Source organism: Aptenodytes forsteri, unplaced genomic scaffold (assembly GCF_000699145.1).
Source record: "Aptenodytes forsteri isolate BGI_AS27 unplaced genomic scaffold, ASM69914v1 Scaffold6, whole genome shotgun sequence".
Lineage (NCBI taxonomy): Eukaryota > Metazoa > Chordata > Aves > Sphenisciformes > Spheniscidae > Aptenodytes > Aptenodytes forsteri.
Genome location: NW_008795709.1, coordinates 2,173,301 through 2,185,782, shown reverse-complemented (window position 1 = coordinate 2,185,782; position 12,482 = coordinate 2,173,301). Strand labels below are relative to the sequence as shown.

The following is a 12,482-nucleotide window of genomic DNA, read 5'->3' as shown; positions in this document are numbered from 1 at the left end:
GGACGGGGCTCTGAGCAATGTGATCTAGTTGAAGATGTCCCTGCCCACGGCAGGGGGGGTGGACTAGATGACCTTTAGAGGTCCCTTCCAACCCAAACTATTCTATGATTCTATGACTCTATGATTTTGAAGTAGTGGAGTATGTTTTTATTTACCCTACATTCTGATTTTCTTTAAAACTGACTGCTGGCAATTAACTTGCCTTTCATGATATCGGTAGAATTGAAAGAATTAAACGTACTTTTTATGCACAAAATAAAAATCTGCCTTAAGCTCTGACATTAAGGGTCCCCCAAACAGATTTTTATGAGCTGTGAAAGCTGTATCTTGGTTAGCTGAAATCAAATGGAGTAAACTTGACAAAATATGTGGTGTGGGAGCAATTCTTAAGCCATGAAAAATTGATTTAGTATTTTTTTAGTCTCATTTAATTGCTATCAGAGATGACCACTCTCATGAGTTATTTGGCGAAACTGCCTGCTCTTTCTCTTATTCTGTCAATCTGAAAGCCATAAAATTAATTCTGGTCACTCACATGTGAAATTCAGCGTTGGAAAGCAGTCAGCTTTAAGGCTGCCTACTCTCTAAATCCTAGAAATGGTCTTTACATAGGATGCAAAGTGCATAGCCCTGAACTTTTGATCCTCACAGTTAATAAGATTGTATTTTCTGATGTGGTTTCGTGTGCGCAGGTAATTTCTCCCATTTTGCATATAATTTAAAATATTTGCTCTGCTCTTCAAAATATATTCAGTTGTGATAAACCAGGAAATAATGCCTAGGAAAGAAAGTGAAGAAATCTAAATCAATAGGCAGGAAATTTATCTTAATCTGTTGAAACGGTAGGGTGACACAGTTAAATATAAGCTTGAGGATTTTGAAGCAGTGGAAACAAACAAAAAATCAAAATGGGGACTTCGCTCTTAAAACGAATCAGTATTTAAAACAGTCTGGGCTTTAGGAGCTGATATAATTCTCTGTAATCTTGTTTGTTATTTATTGATGATATTGTTTCATGCCTGTAAAATACGGGGACAGATTGCCCATTGCTGTGAGTTCTCATAGTTCCACTGAAGCGAATGGAACCAGCTTAGGATCTGCCAAATGTTTGCTTTCTGTTAGCTGTAAAGTCTCTCCATACTTTTAGCATAACACTGAGCAAGATGTTTCTGTTCCCCCCTATTTAAGTGTATTGCCAGCATTTTTTTCTTCATTCGAACCTGCACGTGTGTTACAGGATTAAAGTGTACCTCTAGGTGAGGTTAATGATCCTTAATTACATAGTGGTTCCATTTATTTTCTTTGAGATTAGCCCCTCTTTCCACATGCAAATAAAGGTAATTTCTGCACTCCCAACACTGTCTTAATCTGTCTCTTTAAATGACTATCTTTCTTTCTTTCTTTATCTTCTCACCCCCTTTGGTGTCTACCAGTTTCCACCATTTATTCCCCTCATGCATTAATCTGTTTGTTTAAGCATCACATTGATGGATCAGCTTTTTTTTTTAATTGTTCTCCATAACGTTTCTCTAGGTGCCACTTTTTTCCTTCTCCTGAGAGGATGTCTGCATTCTGACCATTTATTACTTTATTGGTAGTGTCAACAGGACAGAAGAAACTTTCTTTTTCTCTGATGGATTTGCAGTCTAGACAGTGTACAAACAGACTGAAGGATGTAGGCTATAGAAAGTATGACTGACGGGAGAAGTCCAGCCAGTAGCTGTCCATACCATGACTTTTGTTGGCTTTTAAAAATGTTTCTTGGAAATGCTTTGTCCTGTCTTTCCTTATTCCCAAGTTTACACTCCTTAATAACATGCATCTTCAACTCAGTGTATTGAAAACATATTTAGTGAAAGAATGAGAAAGGCCCTGTGAGCATAACCCTTCTTTTTCCTCCCCCTTTCTTTTCTCCTAGATCCCAATCTCATATTCAGCCTAACTCTCAGAACAGAGGTGTTACAGCTTGGTACTCTCTTGCCTCCTGCATGTCCAAGGCGCATAAATCCTTTCAGCTCTATTGCCTCTGTGATATTGCCGACATAGAACACTCTTGATCAATCCACTGTGAAAACTCCTGCTGCTGCCTTCATTTCCTCCTGTTTGGACTGCTGTAATTCACAGCTCTTGAGCACTTAACTGCTGTAATACTCCATAGGATTGGTACTAGCGCAGTATGCTATCATAACCCGACGTGTTTTGGACCGTGACTACAGTGAGCTTTAATTTCTAAAATCTGTGGTAACTTGTTCCCTTCATCTGTATCTGAAAACTTGAATTTCTTAGCATGTTTTCACTGTGTTCCTCCTTCTAAATCAGCTTGCATCAATAATAGTTAATTGCTCCCTTGGCTTCAGGTATAGTGCCATTCAACCTCAGCTCTGTCTGCTACAGTGAATTTTTCATTCACTTTTAATTCCAGATTCTTCCCTCTTCAGATCAAAGGTTCCACGGTGAGTGATTAAAAAAGACTATTAAGTGGGTGGAAATTGAATGGATGTGAAGGACTTGAACAGGGAGAAAGATCATATTTTTATAAATGCAAAAATTGATGCCACTTAGTTCTGCTGCCTGCGAGATGATTGAAATAACTGAAGTTGATCACAATTAGACCTTCAAATTTGTATTGTTTTGAACGGAAGCATTTTTGTTTAAATTCATCATTCATTATTCCTTTGTATGTGTTCAAAGTTTGAGGACTGCATAATTTACAAGAAAGAAAACAAGTTGCTGAACATAATGGGCTAAACTTCTAACAATACCCTCAAATTTCACACCCATACTTAATCACCCATGCACTGTTGCAGACATAAATGTTAGCATTTACACATGTAACTGCGTGCAGGCACAGGGAGACAGAACCTTTCAGTATTGTCACCTGCATTAGATTTCAGGAACAAGAAATAAATTGAAATACTTTTCTCATAAGGGCCAAGTGAATTACTGTTCCATAGCATCAGGGTGGCAGAGTACCAAGAGCACACTAGGCTTATGTTTTATTATTTTTTTGTGATAGAAATAACAAAGTATAAGGCTGGTGAAATATGTGTGTTGTAGACTTGATTTATATACAGCTGTAAAGCATTTTTAGGGCCGGATCTTTGTTCTGCTGAAGTTGAATGTGAATTTTGCCTTTAACTTACCCAGAACGAGTGGTTGGACTGGGGTCAGGAGTGGCCATGTGTTGCACCCTGTGCTGCAGTCGTGGGATGCAAACTGCAAGGGCATGAAAGAAGCGTGAAGGGCTCTGCCACCACAGGGTTCCTGTGGAGGAGCTTTCTATTTGCAGCACCAGAAACTGGTATAATGGCTTTCAGTGCTCTGAGAAACCATTTGGAAAAAAGGGATGCATTGGAGTATGTGGTGCAATCTCTGCCAGCGATAATTCTTCTGAAATACAGCAAATCTCAAGCATGCCATGCAGAAGTGGAGACGTCCACAGCGTGCTTAAGAACAAACAAATGAACAAACAAAAATACCCAACAAAGAAAAAAAACCCCAGCTAATTGAAATAACATGTATCTTTTGGGCTGTCTGTCATTTTAAAATTCTGATGGAAGTAACTGGTCTAGAGTAAGCTTTAGCTCTATAATTTGCCCTGGCACTTTTTACATGGTTTCCCTTTCCCCACTTCGATGCTTTTCAGCCTTCCCAAGCCATGTTTTCATTCATTTGGTTTTAATTCAGTCCCAGTTCAGTATCTTAATGCCAAAACAATTCCTCTGTGGGCAAAGAAGTGAGCATGTGATGAAGGCACTGACTGGTCTTTAAGGCCATGTTTGTACTAGTAGGAGAAGCAGCCAAGGGCTGTTCTGGGGCCCTAAGGCCAAACGACCTGGCGCAGCTTGTGTCCAAGCAGCTAAATTCATTTACATCCCCAAAACAGGATGACCTCATCCAAACTTATTGCTAGGAATAGTCTCTGGCCTGTCCTGCTTGGTCTTTTGTGAAACTGTGCCTAAAACCATGCCAGGCCTTTATCTGTATGGGCAGTCATGTGCAGACCCCCGCCTTTGCCCTGTCTGTGGTTGATGGCTGTGGCTCTCACCTTACCAGCCTGGGTCAGGTGCAGGCGACGGCTGGCACAGGTCTCCTCTGTGAACTCCCGCCAGTTTTAACTCTCAGGCTTTGCAATAATAAGGTTTCCAAAGCTCCATTAAGGTCGTCAGGCATTGTACTTGCACAGGTAGGCTGATGGAAGAAATGCAGGATTGATCTTCTTCGAAGAATAAGTAGAAAATGAAACTAGCTGAGGAAGAGAAATCCTTTAAGTATCTCCAATAATGACAAATTAGAGAACCAAAAAATACTGGCTCTTTTAAGGTTTACTTATTTTTGTAAATTACTTTCTTCTGAGATCTTTGTAAATTTAAGTGAAAACTCTGACAATGGAACATACTGGAGAACAGCCAAACTCAGCACAAAATCTTTTGTTATCGGAAAGCTGTGAAATTGAGGGTGCAATGCAGAAAACTATTCTGTTTATCAAATACTTCCTTAACCAATCCACCCCTTGTCCAAAGACCAAGAGTTTCACACTCGAGCATCCTGTTGAGTTGACTTCTGGTGGCTGGTGAAGCAGCAAGCTGTGTCACGGTGCTAATGCAGCTGGGCAGCATTTATTCCTTGGCCCCGCTGGGGATAGAGGGGGTGGTGGGCTTTGGCCCCGCTGGGGATGGAGGGGGTTGTGGGAGGTCTCTGGTGCAGCCCCAGCTGCTCAGGCTGTGTCCAGTTGGGTCTCAAAACTTGAGGATGGAGACCCCAGCCCCTCTGGGCAGGGAGCCTCTTCTAGTGCTGAATCATCTTCGTAGCAAAAATATTGCCTTAGATCCAGCCAGTACCTCTCTAGCTTCAGCTTGTGATCATTGTTTCCCCATCTCCTGCCCTGCACCTGAGGACAGAGCCTGGCACTGTCTCTCCAGTAACCTTCTCTTGGGCACTGGGGGCCTCCTATCAAATTCCCCCAAAATCTTCTCTTGTCCAGGCTAAACAAGCCAGTTCCCTCAGCCTCTCCTTACTCAGGGCATGTGTATATGGTATTGGCAAAGCCTATTCCTATGGTAAACATTTATTAAAATATTTTAACGGGTATGTTGATTTCTGTCTCCCCCCCATGTATGTAAAAAGAAAAATTTTGGTGTTAGAAAAAACCTTTTAGGTATGTTCTGTATTAAAATTTAAAATCACCTGATGGTTTTAAATTATTGGAGTTCTGTGCTTTCTAGACTAGTCAGTGCCTTAATCACACGTTCAGGTAAAGAGTTTGTGTAATGCTTTGCGAGTCCTTTAAAACCCAGCTGAGGGAAGGTGATGCAACATGTTGAAAGTCACCCCAGGTTTTCACAGGCTTCTGAAAGCATCTTGTGTACATCCAGCATACTGGTCTAGTCTGATCCACTGGTAACACAAGAAGACTGAGTATAGAAGGAAAGAAGGGGAGGAGCCCATGTGTTTCTGTTTGGAAATAGCCATTTTGTGCCCGGGATCAGCCCCCTCCCCCTGCCCAATGGCTACCATTGCCCTGCTACAGCCCCTAACCATCACCCATTTAGGTTTTCTCCTACCACCCGTTTTCCTTGTCAGCAGGACTTAGTGTGTGTGTGTATATATATCTTTTCCCATTTGATGCCACATGGTTGCAGAGGAATATCCCTCTGAAGGAAGTCTTTCTTCAAAGTAGTTACTTACAACATTTGTTTGGGATTTACAGCAGAATTCATGCTGCTTTTTAGATGTACTTAATGTAGCTGAAAAGAAAAAAAGTTAGGCTTGCTTGTCATTCAGCAGTTACAGCTACATGCAAGACTACACTGACAAGGTAATTAAGCCTCTCACAGGGTCTTACTGAGGTCTGTGCACCTCTTGCTTTGTGCTGTGCATGCACGTGACGGTCATGTTTAGTTGCGTTGATAGAGCTCTGGCTCCTTGGAGAGAGGACTGGAGATTAAAACCCCCTCCAGTCCTTAGCTTGTATGGATTACCGTGCCACCAAGCCCTCTTTCAAATGAAATACTAAATTAAGCTCTGGGAAGTCTTTAGAAAATACATTAGGTAAGAATGTCCCGCAGCACTTTTCTCATCTACATGTGACGTGGTTTTCGTAAGACCTACCTCCACTGGTAAAAATAACATGAAGGGAAAGTAGCTTAAGGTATGGCCTACTAACATGGCTTAATGTGTATGGCTTTTCCAGTCACAGGAAGCCACTTGATTGACATAATTATTGACAGATAAACAAGTAATGTTACAGACAGGTCTAATCGATCTTACATGCTTGTTGCAATAATTACACTGTCAGTAGCTGAGTCATTATTTTACAGACTGCAGACAGACAGCTTAGGTAGCAGAGTGTGTCTGTATTTATTGTGTGTGTGCACTTTTGCTTTTACAACACAAACAGGTAACTTTAAAACAAAGTATCTCTGATTTTTTTTGAATGAGTGAGTAGTAATTTTGCTGGCTTCATTTTTTCTCTCTGTTGTTTCCCTGCAGGTCAAGGCAACAGATGCAGATGCCGACCAGTTTGGTGAAATTGAATATTTTCTTTACGATGGATTTCATTATTATGAAAAATCCAAAGCATTCCAGATTGACCCACGTACTGGTCAGATCTGTGTGTCACAAGACATCGACAGAGAAGGAGATCCAACCACTTATGATCTCTTAGTAAAAGCTACGGATGGGGTAAGTTTTGCCTTTCCATGCTGCTAGATTTGTGAATGCATTTGCAGATTTGGGTGTGCTGTGTACTTTTAAATGAGAACATAATGAATGTGTAAAAATTGCATTAATTCAAATAAAATTTCTTACGCCTACAGAGGGCAGAAAGTGATACTTCATGAACCATAATTTCTGACCCAAATTGATAAAATTTGCTGTGAAATCCCCAATTACTCCTGAACAAGTTGTTGAAAACCATTTCTAGGATGTGTTAGTCCCTGCTGATTTTCCTCCTCCTCTTAGAACTGGTGGACTCCAGGTTACCTCTGCTCCCTGCTTTCAGGATGACTGCAGCAGTAATAAACCAGTAACTTGTGCTAGAGCTGTATGGCTACTGTGGGTGCCAGTGACTTTCCTGGATAAATTCCTTGTTCTTTCTAGCTAGCTGATGCCACTGCTGCTGCTGTAGCTGGGTATAGCCTCCCTGCAGCAGCACGTCTGAAAGTTTTCCCGCGTCACAAGACCTGGTGCTTGGAAGTGGGTATTTGTGGTACAGCGCAGGCATGGTAGTTGTATGTGCCTGAAATAGTCCATTTCAGATGTCTGTTTGGCAAGGAAGGGGAGGAGATGTTAGTTGTGGTGGGAACACATTGAGATGTCTGGGTGTGGACACTTGGTCTACCTGGTGCCAAGGTAGACCAAGGAAGTTTTGGTAGTGCGGCTCCTGAAAAAGACTGGAAGAAAATAATTCCTGGGTTCATTTTGTTATGAAAGTATCCAAAGGTGTTTTGCAATGAGAGGCCCAGAAGAAGACCAGCTGGTACTTTTCTTAACTTTCTTCAGCTTTAGCAGTGAACTGTGAAGAGGCTGAAGAAAAAGGTTACTGGTTGGCTTCAAATGTTAAAACTAATGTAAGGACACTCTTTAAAATGTTATTCAGGTCACGTTTTGCGGCACGATTTGAGCTGAAAAACATTGAAATTAAATTATTTCAGGCTATGCAGTCTTTATTTCATACTTTGAATATTAACCTTGCATTTAAGATATTGTCCTAGGGGTATCTAATATAAATTTAAAAAAATACAGTTGTGCTAGAAATACTGTATTGTTCATTAAAACGTCTGTGCTTTTTGTTACAGTACGCTGAAGAAACTCGGTGAACTATGACTTCCATACTCATGAGTAGATGAACTTAAATAGCTGCAGTTGATGCTTGGTATTAATTGTTTTATTTTGAGAATGTAGTAGTTGAGGGTAATTTGTATGCTGTTGAATTTGGATATATGTGTAATAGTTAAGCAATTCATCTGCTTTTTTCTTCAGCTATCACTATTCAGTGTTTATTTCAGAGGCTACAGAAGCATTCTCTTGTATTAATAGTGCCTTTAGCAGTGTGCCTTTTCTTCCCCATAGACTTCTTTTGAGGAGAAACAATTATATACGAATTTGTTTGTTTGTATGTTTGTTTCCTGACTCTATCTTATTTGAACGTCTAATAATTTAAGAATGTTAGTCTTTTAGTTAGGATAGTGTCTGTAATCTTTCCAGCAGAAGTAAATCTATGTGCCCATTTTGGAATTTCTCTGATTTATGATTTCTGTCTTCAAAACTCCTTTCTAGGCAAAATTTTGTAGCATACACCTGAGTACAGATTTCCAAGCCTTGAAGAATAAAGCAGTCAGTATTGCAACGTATTGCAGAAAATTAGGTATTCTGCTATAGTTCATCACTTCATTTTTTTTTTCTCTCATATTCATGGTTTGAAGCTGTATAAATGTAAAGAACACATACACATATCTGGAATATCAAGATTAGTCTTATTAATAAAGGCTAAGTGAGAGCTGGACAATAGCAGTGAAATTCTGACTAGTTTCTCAGATATCCAGTCTGGTCCAGAAGATTATTTTGAAAACGTGAAAGAAAATAGGTTTTCTTGAAAAAAGCTTGATGCATTTTTTGGTTAAATTATTGCTCTAGTGATAAATCTTATGTCAAAAGTTAAAGGAAAACAGCCAATGCATTGAAACTATAGATTATTTCATTTTTAAATCGGTCTGTCATTTATCTTCATTTAGGGACCTTGTGTTTTCAGAAGTTCAGTAATGGGGAGGGGGGTTCAATTTTTGATTGCTTGTCTGTGACAGGCAGGACTTAATCTTCTTACTGGAACTCAGCACTTTGTAGATCCCATTGATTTCTCTTCTAAAAATTAGCTCATCTGACACCTAAATATTAAAGCATCTAAACTCAGTATTAGCTTTTCAAAATTTTCAGTGTACTTGAACTTATGTTGAGCCACTCTCCACCTTTACAGCAGAACTGTAGTAGGATATTTTATCTCCTGGCATTCTGCTGCTGATTTTGATGGATTAAAGATGTTAGGTGTGGGGTTCAAAGTGGAGGCTGTGATCAGGGGAGAAATGTGTGCAGAAAAGACAGAAGAAGAGTGAAGGGTCACTGTTGACAAAGGGGAGGGAGAGAGATGAAAAGGGAAGAAAATAACAAAGTTAATTAGAAGTGAGGAAGAAAAGAAAGCATTTTCCAGGTGGTGCTCAGTTTATCTTACAGCAAAACTCTGTTTCCTCCACCTGTTCGTGCCTACTCCATTACATGGTTTTGGAGCTTGTTGGTCATGTCTTTTATGCACTGTGTAGAAAGCGTAATGGGAGAACTGAAATTGCACATGAGAGGCAAGTGGAAAACAGATTTTGTTAAACTGGTGTTAAATAAACATCCTGTGAGAGCTTGTGGGAGCACTCTCACTGATTAAGTGAGGACAAGACTGATCATAATGTTAGTATTAGCCTTTTCAGCTGGCAGCACTGATTTTGGTCCCAAAGTCACTTACTTCACATACAGATTTGGTGCTACTCCTTGAAATGCTTTTATATGAAAAGAAATCATGTAGCTAGGTTTATAGAAAGGTGTTTGCACTGAATCCCACAGCATCTGCGTCTAGCCCCTCTCCTTGGGTCTCTCTCTGGACTGTGTCAGACTGAGAGATGCTCCAATAGTGACGGTGACCCTCCTGTGATTCACATGCCAGCTCTGCCTGGGACACCCCCCGTTCAAACCGCACCCTTAGTCACAACAGCTGTATTTCTGCACTTGTGACAGATCAGAGACAGTTTCAGTAGGCATTTGCGGCATCTTTGAATTTACAGTCAGCTGAAAATTTCTTATAATGATGTTAAAATTGTAGATTTTTTTTTTTCTCTCTGGAAAAAAAAAGAAGAAAATCAGATGAAGGTATGTTGCTTGGGGAACCTTCACAAACACTTGAGAGAGATTTAGGTGAGGCATACTGTGAAATCAAGTCTTGTAAAGAGGAAAATATGGAAAAACAGGAATTCTAATAAAAGTGTTTGCATGTTCTCAAAAGCAGCATAGGGGACAAAATTACTACTTTTTTTGTTCTTGTATATATGCAAATTTGGTCTGATATGTTTTAATTCTTCTGTTTTGGCTTTTTTTTGTTTCTTTTCACAATGTGACTGAAATGGACACTCCTTTGTGTGTTTTTCCCTGTTCGCTTGGGGGTCTCCAAACTACTACATATGTAAATTTATGCTTTCTTTATGCTTGTTTTTTGTACTTTTGCCTTAGAGTCTTAATGTGAATTCATTTTCATACAGGAAACCTTTTTTAACAGCACGCATTTTTGCTGCTGTACAGTGGCAAATTCTATTGCTATGTATCATGCATAATTCAATCTTTTTGTTCATTCATTTGCATTTTTTATGATGCCCATCACCTCTCTTTCAACCAAATAAACAGTAATGCCTGCAGCTGTTAAAGAAAACCTGTCACAATCCAGAGAAATTGAATAGGAATAATGCTAATTTAAATTCTGTCTAGTGGCATCTGTACTATCTGCTTACAGACAACAGTTGTCTGGCCTTCAAAGCCAAAATCTGAGCTGCACGATCTTGGGGCTGGTGCACAATGAGGGGCATTCAGGAGGGTCCAACCTTGACTTGGGAGGAGCTGGCCCCACAGCTTCAAAAGCTGGGGAAGACCAGATGATCTACGCTTGTGAGAGCTGCTACCAGGCATAGACTTAATTCCAGCAACAAACATCTCTGTAGGTAACACAGTGCACGTACCAGCATACCGTCTTTCTTCATCAGTGTGGCAAGAAGTTTCGAAAACTGCAGAGCACAGGCAGGGTGTTCTACCACTCCTTGTCCCCCACCACTGTAAGGAGTGCCACACAACATCTGTATAGTCCAGAGGCTTGGGTTTGTGGGTTTTTTTTTGTCTTTTCCCTTTGCAGAGTGGACTGCCTTGGTTTTGTTTTCTCCAAGTGAGGTTCTTCAGTGCTGTTATAGGACTGCTTAATGGTCATTTGAAGGCTGCCATTGAGTGGTGGTGGGAAGCTTTTTGGTGGGTTTGCTTGAAAATCTGTGCCCTGGTGCCGTTTTGTCATTTTGCCTGTTTTTCCCCAGTCTGGCTCTGTTAAGCTCTGGTTTCGGCATATCCCAGGATTCACTAGCATGTAGTGCTTCAGGTACCTTCTAAATGTGTCCATGTTCCACAGCTGCTTTTTTCTTTGGGCACATTGTGAGTGAGAAGGGAAGGATGGAGCTTTTTGAGTTTCCTTTTTATTCTGGACTACGGTCACAGCTTTTAGATGTTGTCAGGGTTGAAGACACTTCAGGGCATGTCTTTCATCCTAACTTGTTGGCTCAAGGAAGCCATGCCCACTGTAGTGGTAGAATAGAATAGACTGTTTCAGTTGGAAGGGACCTGAAATGATCATCTAGTCCAACTGCCTGACCAATTCAGGGCTGACCAAGTTAAAGCATGTTGTTAAGGGCATTGTCCAAATGCCTCTTAAACACGGACAGGCTTGGGGTATCGACCATCTCTCTAGGAAGCCTGTTCCAGTGTTTGGCCACCATCTCGGTAAAGAAATGCTTCCTAATGTCCAGTCTAAACCTCCCCTGGTGCAGCTTTGAACCATTCCCACGCGTCCTATCACTGGATACCAGGGAGATCAGATCAGCAAAAAACGCATTGAATGCCTCTGCTTTTTCTTCATCCCTATTAGTCAGGTGACCATCTTCAACAAGTATTGGTCCAATGTTTTCTTTAGACCTCCTCTTGCTATTAACGTACTTAAAAAAGCCCTTGTTATCTGAAACAACACTGGCCAGTTTCAACTCTAACTGATCTTTGGCCTTTCGTGTCTTCTCCCTGCACATACGAACCACAGCTCTGTAATCTTCCTGCAAAGCCTGATCTCGCTTGCAGAGATCATACAATTTCTTTTTCTTCTTCAGCTTGGTCTTCTGCCCCTCTTGCTTGACTTACGACACAGTGGAATTGCCTGCTTCTGTGCTTCTAAAAGATTGTTCTTAAAGACTGACCAGCACTCATGGACTCCTAAGCCCTCAAAAAAAGATTCCCAGGTGTTGTGGTTTAACCCCAGCCGGCAACCAAGCACTATCCAGCTGCTCGCTCACCCTATCCCCCCACTCCCAGTAGGATGGGGGAGAGAATCAGAAGGGTAAAAGTGAGAAAACTCGGGGGTTGAGATAAGAACAGTTTAATAGGTGAAACAAAAGCCGTGTGCACAAGCAAAGCAAAACAAGGAATTAATTCAGTACTTCCCGTCAGCAGGCAGGTGTTTGGCCATCTCCAGGAAAGCAGGGCTCCATCACACGTAATGGTTACTTGGGAAGACAAACACCATCACTCCGAACGTCCCCCCCTTCCTTCTTCCCCCAGCTTTATATGCTGAGCATGACGTCATGTGGTATGAAATATCCCTTTGGTCAGTTGGGGTCAACTGTCCCGGCTGTGTCCCCTCCCAACTT

The 12,482-nt window shown here is 41.0% G+C and overlaps 1 protein-coding gene across 1 annotated transcript in view; it reads left to right on the top strand.

Moving 5' to 3' along the window:
• The first annotated feature begins 5,797 nt into the window (after positions 1–5,797).
• Positions 5,798–12,482, top strand: part of DCHS2 (dachsous cadherin-related 2) — a 78,119-nt gene continuing 71,434 nt past the window's right edge. The window contains exons 1-2 of the mRNA XM_019473141.1: positions 5,798–5,818; positions 6,493–6,684. Coding sequence (XP_019328686.1) covers positions 5,798–5,818; positions 6,493–6,684 — 213 coding nt within the window. The remainder of the gene's footprint in view (positions 5,819–6,492; positions 6,685–12,482) is intronic.